This window comes from Acinonyx jubatus, chromosome E3 (genome assembly GCF_027475565.1).
Source record: "Acinonyx jubatus isolate Ajub_Pintada_27869175 chromosome E3, VMU_Ajub_asm_v1.0, whole genome shotgun sequence".
In the NCBI taxonomy this organism is placed as follows: domain Eukaryota; kingdom Metazoa; phylum Chordata; class Mammalia; order Carnivora; family Felidae; genus Acinonyx; species Acinonyx jubatus.
The window spans coordinates 38,187,054-38,204,682 of NC_069398.1; the positions used below are offsets into that span (position 1 = coordinate 38,187,054).

General features: G+C 64.3%; 1 protein-coding gene and 2 long non-coding RNA genes across 5 annotated transcripts; 1 reads left to right on the forward strand and 2 right to left on the reverse strand.

The window, feature by feature from the left end:
* Positions 1-16: 16 nt before the first annotated feature.
* On the forward strand, positions 17-17,198 carry TRAF7 (TNF receptor associated factor 7). Of its 3 annotated transcripts, XM_053212883.1 has the most exons (22): positions 19-155; positions 5,074-5,281; positions 7,113-7,231; positions 7,469-7,526; positions 9,442-9,533; positions 11,204-11,320; positions 11,677-11,769; positions 11,907-11,940; positions 12,597-12,780; positions 12,869-13,003; positions 13,640-13,857; positions 13,932-14,005; positions 14,220-14,268; positions 14,348-14,475; positions 14,640-14,722; positions 15,393-15,432; positions 15,546-15,662; positions 15,749-15,871; positions 16,095-16,214; positions 16,305-16,436; positions 16,523-16,642; positions 16,815-17,198. In XM_053212883.1, the coding sequence occupies exons 3-22, from the start codon at positions 7,151-7,153 to the stop codon at positions 16,827-16,829; spliced, it is 2,013 nt and encodes a 670-aa protein (XP_053068858.1). In that variant the 5' UTR covers positions 19-155; positions 5,074-5,281; positions 7,113-7,150; the 3' UTR covers positions 16,830-17,198. The 3 variants fall into 3 exon arrangements, with proteins under 3 accessions (XP_026899377.2, XP_053068858.1, XP_026899378.1); XM_027043576.2 differs by lacking the exon at positions 5,074-5,281 and having other exon boundaries at positions 17-155; positions 12,869-12,997; XM_027043577.2 differs by lacking the exon at positions 5,074-5,281.
* LOC113594955 (uncharacterized) lies at positions 5,893-9,152 on the reverse strand. The gene is made up of 3 exons (XR_003415437.2): positions 7,778-9,152; positions 7,276-7,610; positions 5,893-6,689 (listed from the first exon to the last, which is right to left on the reverse strand). It is a non-coding gene; the product is annotated as an uncharacterized LOC113594955 (long non-coding RNA).
* Positions 9,189-11,397, reverse strand: LOC128313571 (uncharacterized). The gene is made up of 3 exons (XR_008294461.1): positions 10,523-11,397; positions 10,224-10,370; positions 9,189-9,885 (listed from the first exon to the last, which is right to left on the reverse strand). It is a non-coding gene; the product is annotated as an uncharacterized LOC128313571 (long non-coding RNA).
* Positions 17,199-17,629: the final 431 nt, after the last annotated feature.

Below are 17,629 nucleotides of genomic sequence, written 5' to 3' on the forward strand. Positions count from 1 at the left end.
GACCCAGGCATTGAGAGACGGGGAACTACAAGTCCCGGCGGGCGTAGCGCCTCAGCGCTTCCGGCTCGCGCGTCCGGTCTGTCTCCCGGCCAGCGGCCGCGGGGGCACGATGAAGCGGGAGGGTATCGCTGCCGCTCCCGGGCGGCCGCGGGCGGGTGAGTGTCCGCGCGGCGCGCCCGGCCCGGGGCTCGCGCCTCGGGGCCGCGCGGTAGGCGCTTCGGGGTCCGCGGAGGCGTCGGGCCTGGGGGGGCGGGGCCGACACGGGCCGGGGTCTCGGTGTCTGTCCGTCGCTTGCCCCATTGCCCCATTCTCCCCTTCTTTATTCATTCCTTTTTCTTGCGTTCGTTGAGCGCCGCCGGGGTCCCAGTTCTCGTAGGCTCTTCTGCAGCTTTTCTCAGCCCGGCCGCTGTTGACACTTCTCGCCGATCCTTCTCTGCCGTGCTTTGTAGGATGTTGAGTAGCATCCCTGGTCCCCACCCATTAGATGCCAGTAACCTCTCCCACCCCCACGTCTTGACAACCCAGAATGCCTGCAGACACCGCCAAACGTCTCCTGGGGGACAAAATCCTCCCCCAATCCCACACACCCCGGCTTGAGAACCGGCCATCTAGAGCGGGGAGGGGTTGACAGTACACACAGAATCCTAAAGAGTTGTGATAGGTGCTATGAGAGAAACAGGGCGCTGAGAAAGAGTACGGGGCGCTCTCCAGTGGCTTGGGGAGGGGGGAGGTGCCTACAGCAAGCAGCTTGTCTTGGGAAGTTGCTGGAAGAGCATGCCAGGCAGAGGGAGCAAGGTGTGCAAAGGCCCAGAGCAAGAAAGGGCTTGGTGCGCCAGTGAGTGCTGGCAGAGGGGTGAGAGGCCTAGTCCACGGGGCCACACCAGAGTGCATGGTGGAGGGATTGTATTGTGCTTGCAAGGAAGGCTGTTGGAGGATTCGAGCACAGGAGAGCCAGCATCAGATCCAAGGCCGGTAAAGAGCCCCTGGTTGTGTGTAGAGGGGGTGGGAGACGAGGCTGTCTGGCTGTTCCGGCCTCGTTGCCTTGAACAAGTCCAGGGCATTCAGCTGGAGCCGAGGCTGCGATTGTGCTGGATCCCACCCTGCTTTGGCAGGACAGGGGTGGAGGGTAGGGCTGGGGATTCCACCCTGCTTTGCTGCCTCCCTTGCCTAGAGCTCCAAGCTGCCCAGACTGTTCACCCTTCTCCCCATCCCTCACACCCCTTCCTGTGCACACACAGGCCCCCTCTCCTGAGGGCTGCCCACCCCTTGGCCTTTGCCAAGCATGTGACCTCCCTCTTCCTCATTCCTTCTCTTTGGGCCTCTCCCTTCCCACACCCCTTCCCCGCAAGCCTGTGCGGCAGGCAGGCACTACCTTTCTGTCATACATCCCTACTTGCATTGCTCTGGGCATTCACGTTTCTCCGGAATCCCTGGTCTCTGTGTATCAAGGTTCCTGCATGTTATAGCTGCACTAGCCCCAGGAAGCCAGAAGCTCCCTCTGAGGGGAAGCAGGGATCCTGGCAACCTGGCTGAGGGAGGTAACCAGCTGGGAAGGAGGGGATGTCTTCCTTCCTGAGGGGTCCCTGTGGAGCAACCCCCACTGTGGCTGTGTGTCACACACAATATTTCTGGAAACGAATGGGAAAGATCAGAGTCTGAAGCACTGACTTTGCTGGGACAGGAACCCACAGAAAAGGGTCTTTGGCAGCTCGAATGGGGCTTACTAATACTCCCGAGCCTGTCTACCTCTCCTACCAGGCCCCCTAGCTTCTCAAGGTCAGACTCATGTTCAGCCGTCACCACGTGCCCTCTCACCCTCACAGGGACTGGCATGCAGTGGGTGTGAACCTTGGCCGGCCGGCCGGCTGCGAAACCAGAGAGTTTGGGAAACGGGAGAGATGTGGTTGAAGGGCCTGACCTGTTTGGACGGCTCCAGGCAGCCTGGGCTCTGCGGTGTGGTGCTCCTCGGCACGGCTTGGTGTGCGGCTGGCTTTGGTGCACCATGGGCTCCTCGGTTTGCTGGCACAACAGGGCTTTGGTTGGCCGCGGTGTGACCCCTTGTGGGCTCTAAGTCCTGGGGTGGCCTCCGGCCTCTACTCTTGACTCTCGAAGAGGGGCTGCTGTCACTGGAGCCCTCACTGTTGCCCCGCCTCTCGCAGCTCCTTTCAGATGGGAGTACATCCACTCTGTTTAACGAGTGAGAAATCTGAGGCCCTGGAGGGCAAGCAGCTTGCCCAAAGTCACGCAGCTGTTACGTGGCAGAGGTGGGATTTGAACCCAGGTCTGAGTCCTGCATTTGTGGCCTGACCGTCGTGCTGTCCGTAAGGAACACTTGGAGGGGTCAGTATAAGCACATAAGTGAAGTGTGCCAGCATATGCCCAGCCTTGGGAGGGGTCAGCAGGACATAACTTGCTCCGAACCTGGGTCCCCATTGGCCTGACCTTGCTGTTGAGTCGGCTCCTAGGACTTTACCGGGCCATCTGTGGCTTATGCAGGAGGTACCCTCGTAGAGGGGCCCGAACCCCTCAGCTTTCAGTAGATGCCCCAGGGCGTCCCCGGTGTGCTGGCCCTTCCACAGAAGAAATTCGGTTGCTCCTTGGAGGGACATGGGGTCAGGTGGGGCAGAGGAGGGAGAAAGCGGTCCTGGAGTCCAGTGCTGAGGTCACATGGAGACCTGGTACTCGGCTATCCCCCGGAGAAGGGGCAGCCTTATGGAAACCGGGACTGAAGGAATGTGCCAGAAAGACTGTAGTACCACAGCCTGGGCTGAAAGGGCATGGAATGGACAGTGGAGCGGGCTGGTGCATGTCTGCATGTCCAGGCGGGGCTCCCGGCTGGGACTTTGTGCACACTCCCCAAGCTTCTGTAGGGAACCAAGAAAGAGGAAGTCAGGGAGGCGGAAACAGCCAGGGCGGCCTGGAGGTGTAGCCCGGGTCCGAGGTGTCCCTGGGCTCTTGGGCAGAGGCCCAGGACCCGTCTCCACAAGTTTAGACTCACTGATTTTTTTTTCTTAAGTTTGATTTATTTAAGTAATCTCTCCACCCTACGTGGGGCTCGAACTCTTGACCACAAGATCAAGAGTCGCGCGCCCTTCCAACTAAGACATCCGGCTGACCTTAGACTCACTGATTTAAGACAGCCTGGGACTTGCTTCCCCCTTGTGCCTCTGCAGCCTGGGTTGGCCCAGACACTCGCTGAGTTGGAGGAAGGGTGTGGGCAGGTAAAAGTGGCCCCTACGGCTAGGTGCTCAGAGAGGAGGCCAAACACCACCTTTTTCCAGAATATCTCTCCGTCTGGCAACCTTGAGACCACCCTTTAGGAACCGTGGGCACAGAGGGAAGGATGGAAGGTGAGGGCAGAGTCCAGGGCCGGGTGCTCGGAGGGAAGGGGGGCCGGGCAGGCCTCAAACCTGGGCCTGCTGAGGTGCTTGGGGGGGGCCCTGACGTCACACCGTGCCTATCTGGGATGGAAAAGACGTGCTAAGGGGACATCAGGGAGCTGCTGGGAGAGGGGTATATGGCTTTGCTATGGCAACCCAGCCTGTTTCTGTAGGATTTGGCAGTCCTGCGTGGGCTTGGGCCAGGGGGCCCTCGGGGGCTGACCCAGGGGCTGGGTGGTCCATGGATGATACCAGGGGCTGCATCTGGAGCTCTGGCTGCAGTCTGGTGGCCACCCACAGCTCTGTGCCAGGCAGGGCTGAGGTGTCCTGGCCACCCATGCTCACCCTGGGGCAGTCACCACTAAATGTGTGGCCTGATGGTGCTTCCAGGGCCAGCCTACCCCTATTGCTGGCTCAGCACATGCTGCTGAGGGGACCCCACCACACTCACTCCTCGAAGGACCTGCTTCTGGCCATCCCACTGTCGTCGTCCCCCCCCCCCCCCCCGCCCCGTCCCAGTCCAGCATTTACAGCCTACAGTACCCACTCTGCTGGCTGCCAGCCACAGGGACCACAGTGGGGGATCTTTGTCCCACATTCCCAAGGGTGAGCCTAGCAGACCCCATTGGCCTCCCTCCAGGGGGTGGGGGTGGGGAGGGGTTCCCAAGGGAGCTGGCCTGCTCTCTGGTGTAGGCTGCCCAGAGAACGGGGCTGGTGGGGGGCTTTCCTGAAGAGGGGCTGGGGCATTATAGGTGGATCTTCGTTCCCTTGTCGGGCAAGGAGTGTGCCCCAGGGGCCCTTTGGACATGGACTTGGGTGGACAGAGATCCCTGGGCCTTGACCCTGGGCTCAAGCAGGGGAGCTGGTTTTGCACTGACCCCGGGCACCTTGGGTACCACTCTCCCACCAGCCTCATCTGAGGCCCCATCTCCAGCAGGACCTGCGTGCGGTCCTTTCTGTTTAAGAGATACGGTCCTTGTGTCCCTTGCCTGGGCTCTGCGGAGGCACCTGGAGCAGACAGGGTGGGGGTACTCGCCTGGGGAGGGAAGGGGAGCTGTGCCTGGCAGGCTCAGCCCATAGCTTTTCCCAGTATGGGAGTGTCCAGTCGTCTAGCTGACAACTCCCTGTCCGCCTGCATACAGGCCTGGTGCGGGGTGGCGAGGAGGCCTACCCCTGGGGGGCGGGGGCATACCCCACCCTGGACAGCTGGGCCCAGCGGGGTGGGGGGCGTACGCAGCTGTGCTGTTGTTTCTGGGGTTTGGGCCCAAAGAGCTGGGAGACACTGGCGAAGACTTATTGCAAAATGCAGCCCCTGGGGGAGCGGGGCTGAAGGCTCAGGGCATCTTGCTCAATTCCAGGATGCTTAGTTACGGTAGGATCTGATCGTTGTGATCTGGGGGTGCACAGCTGGGGGAGGCGGTGGCTGCAGCCCAGCAACCCCCCCCTCCCCCCGCCTCGGGTCCCTGGCTGGGAGTGCAGGCCAAACCATGTAAATGGGGAAGCAGTTACTTCCCTCCTTCCCTGGCTCCACTCTGCTCTCTGGCCAGTCTGTACATCTCTCCCCCCCCCCCCCCGCCCCCCGCACCCCGCCCCCGGGTTGTGTGTCTGCCGGCCTGGCCGCTATTGGCTGTCAGGGGACTTTCCAGCCGATTTGCATGTTGCCCTGCGTGCCTTTCTGTTTACTTCACTTCAGAGTGAGGGAGAGCCAGACGCCTGCTCCCTCAGACTGAGCAGCAGGCACACAGGCCCCACGGGGGCTGGCGTGCTGGCCGCCGTCCTGGGGGGAGTCCCTGCTGGGGTCCCGGCTGCCTGGACCACGGGAGCCGCTCGCTGGAGCCAGCCGCTGGCCGCTGGGCCTCGGGAGCTTGCAGCAGAGGGAGCAGATGAATTGTAAAATCCAGGTCAGTGTGGGCCGGCCCCCGTGACCCACCCCCAGCCTCCTCCTGGCACGCCCCATGGTGCCGAGGCGGGAGCCGACCTTGGGTTTCCCAAAAGGTGAGTCCTGGAGCTCCTATGTCACCCCAGCCGGGGTATCCTTGCTGCAAGCAGGGTGGCCCCAGGATTTCCTGCTTAGCGTGGAGACCAGCAGCGGCACTGGAGGTGGGGCTTCCGGACCCACCACAGCCACACCTCCACCAAGGGCCTGGTACTGCCCACTCTCGGGAGTCCCTGCCTCTCCCCCATGAGGACAAGCCACCGGAGAGCCTGGTCTGGGACTTAACCGCCAAGTCTCTTGAGTCACAGCAGGGGGAGTGATGGGCAGGAGGGGGAGGCTTTGGCCAACATCTTGGGATCCCCCCATCCCCTGGTCTACCTGGACCCCCAGGGCGCTGAGAGCATCGGTGGCGGTGCCTTGTGGCAGGGCCAAGTGTGGGGACTGACAGCCACTGCACCGAGGCCCGAGTCTAGAAGACTGGGGGCGGGGGGGCAGTGGCATTGCAGGTGGTATTCAAAGGGGCAGGTGGGAGAGAAGATGGGGGAGCTGTGACAGCTCAGCAGCACAGCATGGGAACACACGGCTCGGGAGCCAGCCCCTCCCCGTAGACCCCTAGGTTGGGTTGCAGGACCACCGAGTGGCTGTGGCGTGTGTGAGGCAGACATGGCCAGATGGCTCAGCAGCCCCTCCACCCGGAGCCCCCTCCTCAGTCATGGGGGGCCTTCACAGCACAGGGTGGGCCCCAGCCTGCATGTGCCCTTGTGCCCCACGAGAGCGGGACGTGCCGGCCTCCCCGGGAGTTCCCAACACTCGTTCTGCTGGCCCGGCCTAGCAGCAGGTGATGAGCCCGCGCTGTGGCCTCCCAGGGGTCTCCTGGGGAGAGAGCTCACGTGTGCTCCTCCTCGCGGGGAGCCTGGCTTAAAGCTGGGGCCTCGAGGCTACAGCTGACTCCAGAGGGGAGATAGACGCTGCCGTGGACGCTGACCCCAGGAGGGCCCCTGGGAAGGTGGGCGTCGCCCTGGCAGTGGGGTGGCTTCCCCAGGCTATCCACGATCGTGGCTGCAGGCTGGTCCCCTTTCCTCTCTAATGGCCAGACCCCTCGTCTTGGGTGGAGTGGGGTGGGGGGGAGTAATTCTTGCAGGCCCAGGATGATACCCACTGTGCCTTCTCCCCACCACCTCAGCCTGTGAGTCCTGAGTCGACAGTTGGACCTGCACAAGGTCTGGGATCAGGACTCTCATCTCCTCCCCCTGTCCCAAAGGGGCTTTATCTGCATGATGAGCCTCTGAGAGGCTGGGCCCCAGGTACATCACCGACCGGTCGTCTGGGGTGTGGCCAGCGTCCTTCCATCCTGCAGACCGGGACTGTCCTACCTGGTAGGAAGCAGGCACACGGCTTGATCCCGCCCCGGATGCCACACCACAGCCCAGTCTTGGCTCCAGGGACACTTGCCCTCAGACCCAGAGATTCGGGCAGAGCACAGTGGGGGCTTCCGCCTCTGGGGCGGAGTTGGTGACGTTTCCAAAAGCCTGAGCCTTGAAGGAAGGTAAAGCTGAGTGCCAGCTGCCTGCCTGCCCCCAGGGCCTCCTCCCTTCCTTGGGCCTGTGCACACCTGGGATGGGAGGAGGGAAAGAGACTTTGCCCGCATGGACCCGCCCTTGTTGGCACTGGTGGTGGAGAGGCCAAAGTGTGCCTGGAGTGGACCAGCCAGAGCAGGCCTGGCCGCATGGGTCAGCGCCGGCCAATCTGACGAGTCCGGGCCACCGTCCCCACCACCGTTGTGCTCCCCCCCTCAGGAGACGCTGCCCGCGGACCCTAGATGCCTCTCTAGAGCATGAGCTCGGGCAAGAGCGCCCGCTACAACCGCTTCTCCGGGGGGCCCGCCAACCTTCCCACTGCCGACGTCACCGCCGGGGTAAGCGGGAACCTCACAGGGAAGGGCCTCCCCCTCGTGCTCACCTTGTGTGCCGGGGTCCCCGCAGAGCCTCCAGAGCAGTCCCCTCCCTACGTGGAGGGCCTGTGCCGCGTGTGTCCGCGTGAGCTCACGCGCGCACGTGACCATGGTGCTATGAAAGCGCGTCGGTGCCCGTCCACGTGTGTGTACACATCCTCGCTGGGGGTCGATGCCAAGTCTCATCTGTTCTCTGTCCAGACCAGAATGGAAACGACCTTCGGGCCTGCCTTTTCGGCCGTCACCACCATCACAAAAGGTGAGCCAGCCTGTGAGCCCAGGCCAGGGTGGGTTGGGCAGAATCTGGGCGTCCCTTACTCCCTTACAGGTCTGCGGGCACGTCCTGGTGGGGCAGGAGGGGGCATCGGTGTCGACCCTAGGCTGCCTGCCGCCCCCCCCCCCCCCCCACCGCCTCTGCTGCCGCATCCTTCTCCTCCCCCCGCAACCCCGGGCATCCCAGCACCTCCGTCCCGGGGCCTCACCCGTTACCTCTGGGGAGGGCTGCCCCACCTTCCCTGTCCCTCGTCCTAGCGTCCTCTGGTTCATCCCCGCCCTGGGCTCCTAGCAGCCTCCAGGAGGTCGGGACTGGGGGCCACGCTGGACACGTGTGGGTGGTAAGAAGTACTCGCGGTGTCCTTTCTCCAGATCGGTTCCAGCCCGGGGCCGTGTGTTCGAGGAGGTTGTGAGGGGCTAACAGCCCGGGGCACTACCTCCTTCCCTGAGTCATGAGGGTGTGTTGCCTCTCTTGTCAGGGCTGGGGGTTCAGGGATGGACTTTGTTCCTTTGCCTTTTTGGTACTCTGCTCCTCGTAGGTGAAGCCGATTTTTAATTGCTTTTCCGGGGTTCCCTCTCGATGGACTCAGCAGTGAGGCCACAGGACCACTGTGCGCATGTGCTCACACTGGCCCCTCTGCCCCAGGGTGGCTCAATCAGATGCTCCAAAAGTGCCCCTTTTCCTTCTTAGATGTTCTGTCCTGAGAATAAATAAACGTCTCCCCTAATACAAGCACCCAGGTCACTGTTCCTCAACGCCTCACTTACTCTTAGAAGCTGCAGGGGCCCCCGTCACGGCAGTCCCGCGCTCCTGGAGCAGACAGTGATGGGAGTCTGTCTCTCTCTCGCCCTACCCAGCAACCCCATCGGTGGCAGGGATGGGTCAGGACTGGGTATGGACAGTCACCTCACCTGACCCCTCTCACAGATAGGGAAACTGAGGCCCAGTGACAGGGGAGCTGCTTAAAGCCCGACTCATGAAACCTTGCCTTTGGGGCTGGTTGTGATGTCTGGGTTTGGGTGGGCCTGAGGCCGGTGGTGGCCACTCCAGGGCTTCTGGCTTCCCCATGGACTCCTGACCAACGCCTTCCCTGGAGTGGGCTGAGAAGGCCCGAGGGTGGTTCCAGGTTCTGGCCAGGGGAACAGCTGGGAGACAAGCAGACCCAAACAGCGGGCTGCCTGTCAGTCCCCACCACACACCGGCCCGGGGGCCTCAGGCCTCTGTCCCTGTCTCCTCCTCTGGGCACTGAGGACATCGGAGGACCCGCCCACTGGTAGGGTTACCTTGAGAGCCAAGCAAGATGACATCCCACTCGGGCCAGGCAACCTCCAGATTAATCACTCAGATGTTGGGCTCTTGCCTCAGCTGGGCACAGGGCAGCCCCAGGGTCAGACCGCTGGCACCTTGTAGAGTCAGAGAGATGATCCCTCCACCCCACCTTCAGCCTGCCTTGGGAGTGTGACTGTTGGGGGCTCCGGAGCTCCAGGCACAGAGGATAGGCCCTGGAGACCACCTGAGCCGGGCTGGCCCCAGGCTGTGCCCTCCCTCCCCACCTGCCTGGCCCTGGAGGGGGCTGAGGATGCAGGGCCAGTGCGGGGCTTGCTGGGGGCTCAGGCCAGCTTGCGTTCTGGCCCTTGTCCTGCTCAGGCCCCTGACAGGGGCAGGGTGGCTCCCAGCTGCCCCCGAGCCCAGCCCCAGCCAAGTGGCCCTCAGATCAAGAAGGAGGACACGGGAGAGGGTGGGGGGCAAGGAGACTTCCCAGAGGGGATTAGCCCCCTGTCTGGCCCAGCCCCTGCCCCCACCGGGCCTGTCCGTCCAGGGAGCCCACTTCCCGCCACGGGGGGCCAGCCATGCCCCTGCAGATCACACTCGTGGCAACCCCACCCTCTCTTCTTGGCAGCCGATGGGACCAGCACATACAAACAGCACCGCAGGACACCGTCTTCTTCTAGCACCCTCGCCTACTCACCGCGGGACGAGGAGGATAGCATGGTAGGTCTGTGCCATGGTCACTTCTCTCCCCACGGCCTCCGGCCATGCCGTCCTTCCCCAGGGCCAGGTCCCAGGGGTAGCTGAAGGGGAGGCTCCACCTCGAGGCACGCCCTGAGCTACGGTCTGCAGGCTACGGTGGGTTGGTGAGACAGAGGGCTGGTATGTCTGGACGTCGTGAGGCCTAAGCGCCCGTGGCAGGACTTTGTGGAGGAGGAAGGAGCAGTGGGGCCGGAGGGTGCAGAGCCTGCGAGCTGGGGCGAAGCACATTCAGCTCCGTCTTGAAGGCCATGGGAGCCACAGCAGGTTCAGGCGTGTGGGTCACAGATCACGTTTCCGTTTTTAAAGTTGTCTGCTATTGAGTAGAGGATTGGAGCGTGGGCTGGTGGGTGGAGGCGGGACCCCTGAGCAGGTGGCTGGAAGGAGGACGGCCAGAGCTGGGGGATGATAACGGGCCTGCTAGGGCTGTGCTGACAGGGAGAGCCAGAGAACCTCCTGCCGCTGGCTCTGCGGAGTGAGGAAGGGGCTGGGGTGGAGTCGAGGCTGGCTGTCAGTGCCCAGGCTGTGTGGCCAGGGTCACAGTGGCTGTCCCCTGCCTGCCTGGCCACTGGACCGTGTCGCTGGGCTCTGGGCCTGTCGGAAGCGAGGAGCTGCCTTGGCCGAGGGGGTGGCTCGGGCCCTCCTGCCGCTCACCTCTGCAGAGCCTCGCTTTCTGCTTCCCCTTACGGATTCTCGGGGTTCTCGCCAGTGTGGTGGCCCCACGGACTCCAGCTGGTTCTCCTGTCCTCCCAGCCTCCAGGACCCAAGTCTTCTCATGCTGGGCTGCTAGGCCTTCGTTTCCTATTTAATACTAAGGGAAACAGTATTTTTTTTAATTACTTGAATGCGCTGTGTGCCAGGCGCTACACTAGGCCTTCTCTAAGCACAAAGCAGGCACCTTGCGCCCCACTCCCTGGCTCCGCCTGCCTCGGCCTCCATGACCTCCGACTCACCCATGGCTGCCCGGGAGGGGATTTTCCCCAGAGTGGCCGGGACCAGGAGGAAGCCCGTGGGCTGGGTGGGGAGCAGTGGCTCTTACAGGATCTTTACTGGGGGGTTCTAGGCCAAGGCGGGGGGGAGGGGACGGTTTCCCCACCCAGGCTCCCCCAGATCCTCATCTTCCATGACTCAGGCAGAGGCAGGCACCCATGGCTCTTCCTCCCTCTGAGAATCTTGGCCAGGGTTCAGTGGGGAGGTCCCTGCCTTCCCTGGGAGCCTCAGTGGCCCGGCCCCGTGTCCCCAGCCAGGGAAGCCAGACGGGCAGCCAAACCCAAGGGGACGTGGAGCCCCCAGCCTCTGCCGGCCTTCCCTTCCTCTGGCAGTCCGGGCGTGGAGGCCGGCCCGGGACTGGCTGATGGAGGTGCCCCGTGTGCAGCCCACATTCCCTCACGGGAAGCAGGAAGCAGGCCAGGCGAGCGTGTCCTTCTGGAATTGAATAGCAGGAAGTCTCTCCATTTACACAAAGAAAGCTGGCAGACGTGAGCGGGTGGCCCAGCCACAGGGCCGGGACCGCTGGGCCGGCAGGGGGCCCGGGCGCCCCATCGGCTCCCTGGGCACAGGCGGCGGCTCTGCGGGGTGAAGGGGCCCCAGCTTCCCCACCGGCTGACGGGCCCGCCTGTCCCTGTGTGCCGCAGCCCCCCATCAGCACCCCACGCCGCTCCGACTCGGCCATCTCCGTCCGCTCCCTGCACTCAGAGTCCAGCATGTCCCTGCGCTCCACGTTCTCGCTGCCCGAGGAGGAGGAGGAGCCGGTAGGTGTGTCCGCCCAGCAGGCGGCCCCTCAAGGGGCGGGAAGGTCTGGCCTACGCCTCCCCCCCCCCCCCCCCCCAGCACTCCCCGGGCACCTCTTCTTGTGGGCTACCCGGGGTCCAGCTTTGGGAAGTGAGGGCGGCGCCCGTGTGGGGTCTTCGAGTCTCCATCACCGCTAGAGAAGCAGGTGCGCACGGCCAAGGGCGCGGCTGGAGGGGGGTCCTCCCTGCTTCGGTCCCCTCACGCTCAGGCCCGGCCCCAGGCCTCCGCGGCAGGCCTTTCTCGGCCGCTACCCGCCCCCGCCCCCCACCGCCGTCTGCGCCCCGGCCCCCCCTCACCCTGCCCTGCCCGGTTCTAGGAGCCCCTGGTGTTTGCTGAGCAGCCGTCGGTGAAGCTGTGCTGCCAGCTGTGCTGCAGTGTGTTCAAGGACCCCGTGATCACCACGTGCGGGGTGAGGCCACCCCTCCCTTCCTGACACGTGCGCCACCACGGGGCCCGGCGTGGCCGCCCAGGGGCTGCCCTCTTCAGTGGGCACGGGGTGGGGGCGACTCTGTGTCCATGCCCCAAGCCCACCCGTTGTCTCCACAGCACACTTTCTGCCGAAGATGCGCCTTGAAGTCAGGTAGGGCCCCCCCCTCCCCAGACCCCGGTCCGGCTGACCTCATTACCCCTCTTGGGAAGGGTCCCTCCGGAGAGGTCCCAGCCTAGGCCCAGCACTGATCATGCCCTTTAGCACATGGTGGCTTCTCCCTAGCCCTGCCCCCAGCGTCTCTGCCGCAGGGCGCTCAGGCCGGGCTCCGGACCTTGATGGGCGACGTGGTGAGACCCACGTCTCGGGGCCTCCTGCTCAGCACCAGCTGTTTCCAGCAAGAGTGCCTTGGCCATCAGGGCCCCCCGCCTCACCCTCTCAAGCCTGGGCCCCTGGGCCCGGGGCTAGTTACTCTCCAGGCTCTGCCCCAGCTTCCTCTGCCCTGTCCCAGACTCCTGAGTCAGCCCAGAGGCCTCCGGTCCCTCCTGCTTACCCAGTGGTCACCCTTGGTGGCCCAGCTGTGCCCCCATCCAGATTCAGGCATGGCAGCGGGGCAGGTAGATGGGTGCATCAGGGCCCAGAAAGAGGCTCGGTGCGGCCAGCCTGAGGAGCCCGTTCCGGGCCTGCCACACGGGGACTTACCAGGGAAGAGCCCGCCCCCAGTGCAGCCTGGTCGCAGCACTCAGAGCAGAGCTGCCGGGGCAGGGACAGCCAGGTGGACGGTGAGGTCAGCACGCCCTCCCCTCCAGAGAAGTGCCCTGTGGACCACGCCAAGCTGACCGTGGTGGTGAACAACATCGCGGTGGCCGAGCAGATCGGGGAGCTGTTCATCCACTGCAGGCACGGCTGCCGGGCAGCGGGGGCCGGGAAGCCTGCCGTCTTTGAGGTGGATCCCCGAGGGTGCCCCTTCACCATCAAGCTCAGCGCTCGGAAGTAAGTGCTGTCCTCGGCCCCCGCCCCCCGCCCCTCCCAGGGGTGCTGAGAGCCAGTGCCTCTGGGGACTGACGCCCGCCTCCCAAAGGGACCACGAGGGCAGCTGTGACTACAGGCCTGTGCGGTGCCCCAACAACCCCAGCTGCCCGCCCCTCCTCAAGATGAACCTGGAGGCCCACCTCAAGGAGTGTGAGCACATCAAGTGTCCCCACTCCAAGTACGGGTGAGTGGGCGGGGGTGGGCATGTGGGCTGCCCCCGGCCGGTGGGCGGGCAGGGCGGGGGCGGCGGGGCCTCCGGGCTGGCATTCACAGTCCCTCCTTCAGCGAACCCTTGTTGAGATCTGCTTGTGTGCTGGGCGCTGGGGAGACAGCCAGGGTCCTGGGGAGACGGACCTTAGCGGGAGCCTCACCGTCAGCTATGTAATTACAAACTGAGGTACAGGTGCCGTGAAGGAGAGGCCTGAGCCCCACAGGAACGCAGAGGGGTCGGAGTGGTCGGCGAGCTGGGAGGTCAGGGAAGGGGGGGTCCCTGAGAACTGATGCATGTGTGGGTGTGAGCCAGAGACTAGCATGAGGGCTTCGGGCGGCCGGACCATCATGAGTGGGGTAGAGAGCAGGGGGCGGTGGGAGGGGGGAAGAGGCAGGAGCCGGGAGGCTGTCGAAGGGTGCGGAAGAGCCCTTAAGGAGCTTTGGGAGCAGAAGGACTAGATTTCCTCCCCAAGTGGCCTGATGGGTGCTGAGTGGGAGCAGGATGGACGGGTGGGCAGCAGGTGGGAGGTGTGGGGAGGCGTGGGGGGGTGGGCGGGGCAGTGCCCCACTGGGCAGGCAGGTGGGCAGGGCAGCCATCCTGCGTCTCCAGGTGCACATTCATCGGGAACCAGGACACGTATGAGACACACCTGGAGACCTGCCGCTTCGAGGGCCTGAAGGAGTTCCTGCAGCAGACGGACGACCGCTTCCACGAGATGCACGTGGCGCTGGCCCAGAAGGACCAGGAGATCGCCTTCCTGCGCTCCATGCTGGGCAAGCTCTCGGAGAAGATTGACCAGCTGGAGAAGAGCCTGGAGCTCAAGTTCGGTGAGGGCGCGGCCCAGAAGGCAGGGGTGTGGCCTCTCCTCCCGGTCCCTGACACCCTCTTCCTTGCCACTCAGACGTCCTCGACGAAAACCAGAGCAAGCTCAGCGAGGACCTCATGGAGTTCCGGAGGGATGCGTCCATGTTGAACGTGAGCGGGAGGGGGCCACGTGCGGGGTGGGGGGTGGGGGGGTGGGGACGCAGGACCGGCCCTCGGCCTAGGCCCCAACAGGAGGCTTGCCCCGCTCCCCGCCACCCCGCTGTAAGGGTTCAGTGTCTGTGCTGGGGGAGGCGGCTGCTGCCGCGTGGGGGCAGGGGGACCGCGGACCCACAGCCAGCACGCCCTGTACTCTTGGTCTTGGCAGGATGAGCTGTCCCACATCAATGCGCGGCTGAACACAGGCATCCTCGGATGTGAGTACGGGCCTGCCGCTGCCCCCTCTGCTGCCCCTGGGCGCCCCCGGGCCCTCACCAGCTCCTCCCGTCTCCGCAGCCTATGACCCACAACAGATCTTCAAGTGCAAAGGAACCTTTGTGGGCCACCAGGGCCCCGTCTGGTGTCTGTGTGTCTACTCCATGGGGGACCTGCTCTTCAGTGGCTCCTCTGACAAGACCATCAAGGTGAGTGGGGTCTTGCCCAGGGAGGTGGTCTACAGCCTGGTGGCGGGGGGGGGGGGGGGGCAATGGGCACTGCCTGCACCCACCTTCCCTCCACGTTCCCACCATGCTGCCCCCTGGCGTTGGGCTGACCCTCCTGGGACCCAGCCTGATGGTGGCCTCTGCAGGTGTGGGATACGTGTACCACCTACAAGTGCCAGAAGACGCTAGAAGGCCACGACGGCATTGTGCTGGCGCTCTGTATCCAGGGGTGAGTGCGGGCATGCATGGTACCCACGTGGAGCCGGGGACGGGAGACACCCTGCTCCCCCCACGGTCCACATGTGTCCTCAGCTGGCTGTGTCTACCTCTCCTGCGGGGCACCCTCATCCTTGAGCAGGGCTGGATGGCTGGGTGGTGGCACGCAGGCCCCCACGTTCACAGTGTGTGGCCCCGGAGCTGGGGCGCCTGGGGGAGGCAGGAACTCCGCCGTCGCTCGGCTGGCCTGTAGCCAGAGGCTCAGGCACAGCTTGGGGACAGGACCACAGAGTAGCCTGCCCAGCTCCCCCCTCGCCCGAGAAGGGTAGCCCCTCTCGACCTTCTCTCCTGTCTCGTGTCATGAGACTTCATGTTGTGGGCAGGAGAGGGAGAGACGTGCGTTCCCGGAAAGCAGCAGCTTGGCCGTCGGCAGCGCTAACAGGGGTAGATACCTCACAGCTTGCTGTCGGACGCTTGCCAGGCAGGCGGCGGGGTCAGGCTTCTACCCCCAAGGTTCCCTCGCTGGAACAGGAAGACAGAGGGCTGGGGGCAGCAGGAGGAACCCGGCCGAGCTGCTGGTTCCTGGTGGCTTCCCGGTGGCTGGTGCTCCCTTGGCCTGGCAAGGCCACACCAGCGAGGACAGTGGCTTCTCCTGCCCTGACCCCTTGGCTCCGCTCCCCCAGGTGTAAGCTCTACAGCGGCTCAGCGGACTGCACCATCATCGTGAGTGGGGCCGCGGCAGGTGGGTGGGAGGGGCCTGGGCCACACCGGCTTCCGGGGGCCCCAGGCCCGCCGTGCCACCACGACCCGAGGCTTCCTGTCGTCCTTCCCGCCAGGTGTGGGACATCCAGAACCTGCAGAAGGTGAACACGATCCGGGCCCACGACAACCCCGTGTGCACGCTGGTCTCCTCACACAACATGCTCTTCAGCGGCTCCCTGAAGGCCATCAAGGTCAGGCCAGCCTCGCGTGTGCACATGTGGGGCGGTGGGCTACCGGACCCCTGCGCCCCAGCCTACATTTGTGGCCGTCCCCACAGGTCTGGGATATCGTGGGCACTGAACTGAAGCTGAAGAAGGAGCTCACGGGCCTCAACCACTGGGTGCGGGCGCTGGTGGCTGCCCAGAGCTACCTGTACAGTGGCTCCTACCAGACAATCAAGGTGCGTCTGCACACACTTCGCGTGGGAAGACCCCTCACTAGGCTAGACCCCTGGGCTGGCACTGCCCAGGCCGGCCCCGGGGGCTCCGTCTGCCCTGCTCCCATGCCGCCGGGTTGGGGAGACCCTCACACACATCCTGGGTGACGAGCGGGCTGCTTAGCATCCAGAGGCCCTGAGGGCAAGGTGCCGGGCCTGGGACCGACGGGCTCGAGCTTGTCCGTAGATCTGGGACATCCGGACCCTCGACTGCATCCACGTCCTGCAGACATCTGGCGGCAGCGTCTACTCTATCGCTGTGACGAATCACCACATTGTCTGTGGCACCTATGAGAACCTCATCCACGTAAGGCGGGCACCTAGGGGCAGGGCCTGCCTCCGGGGCGCTGTCCTCCCCGGAGCCTGTGGCTCTGACCTGCTTGGGCCATTCCTTCAGGTGTGGGACATTGAGTCCAAGGAGCAGGTGCGGACCCTGACAGGCCACGTTGGCACTGTGTATGCCCTGGCGGTCATCTCAACGCCAGACCAGACCAAAGTCTTCAGCGCGTCCTATGACCGGTCTCTCAGGGTGCGTGCGGACCTAGTGATGGTGGGAGGTTCATGGTGGGCGGTTGGACCCAGGTGGGCAGGCCCTCATGTCCTGTGTGCCCCCAGGTCTGGAGCATGGACAACATGATCTGCACGCAGACCCTGCTGCGTCACCAGGGCAGTGTGACCGCACTGGCCGTGTCCCGGGGCCGGCTCTTCTCGGGAGCTGTGGACAGCACTGTGAAGGTCAGTGCCTCGGCTCAGGCCTTCCAAAGGGGCTGCGTGTGTGGAGCAGGGGGCGGGGGGGCGAGGAGCTAGAAGCCTTGGGTCGGTGGCACCGGAGGGCAGGTGAGGATGGCAGGTGGTGGTGGGGCGGCGTGGCCGGAGGGGCAGCTGAAACAGAGCCCTTCCTCCGCAGGTTTGGACTTGCTAACAGAATCCAGACCAGTCTTGGCTTCCTCTGGGACCTCCCTAGGCTTGTCCCAACCAGGCTGGCCACATGAGGGGTCTCAAGGGGCGCTCACTGCCTGCCCTGCGGGGACAGACCGACAGGTTCACCTGGCCAGGCAGTGCCCTCCCCACCCTGTGCCCGGCGAGCCTCCCTCTGCTTGGTCCTGTGATCGTCGCCGCCAAGACAGTGCCCAGCCCCTCCCGCTGGGTGCCAGGTACGATGCTCGCCCGGCCCACCCTCCATCCCTGCCCCAGATGGACTGTGGGCCTTTTTACTCACCTTTTCTACTGTTTTTAGACTGTATATAGATTTGATTACTTCTTGATTGAAATAAAAGCTGCACAGACTGTGGCTGTGAGTGGGGATAGTCCTTGGGGTGACAGGCCACCCGGGAATGCTGTTGTGCTGGGGCACCAGCGGCCAGTGGGAGGGAGGCTGGGGAGGAGCCACAGAAGGGCTCCTGTCAGCTCCAGGATGTGGCCCTCTTGGTGACTTCTCTTCCCTGCCAGGAGCAAGCTAGACCCCCGTTCTCCCACACACACGTCCCCAAGAAGTGAGCCAGGCAGCTCTGTTTTCTGTTTATTGACAGCTGACAGTAGCTCCCTGCCCGGAACCCCCCTCCCCACTTGCTGGAGCCCCAGCCTGGGCCGCCCGTTGAAGGGAGGCCAGGCACACCCACCTGGGGAAGTATCAGGGCATGACAGCTGGAAAGGGCCCACACACTCAGATGCCACCTTGGCTGACCCCTTCCACCCGCCCGCCTCACAACCGCTGGTTTTCGG

What these genes read in the sequence shown, in the direction of transcription:
- TRAF7 (XM_053212883.1), top strand. Translation starts at nt 7,151, where the DNA reads ATGAGCTCGGGCAAGAGCGCCCGCTACAACCGCTTCTCCGGGGGGCCC. An exon ending in ATCAAGCTCAGCGCTCGGAA is followed by an intron (nt 12,781 to 12,868) that starts GTAAGTGCTGTC and finishes CGCCTCCCAAAG; the next exon opens with GGACCACGAGGGCAGCTGTG. An exon ending in GGGATGCGTCCATGTTGAAC is followed by an intron (nt 14,006 to 14,219) that starts GTGAGCGGGAGG and finishes TGGTCTTGGCAG; the next exon opens with GATGAGCTGTCCCACATCAA.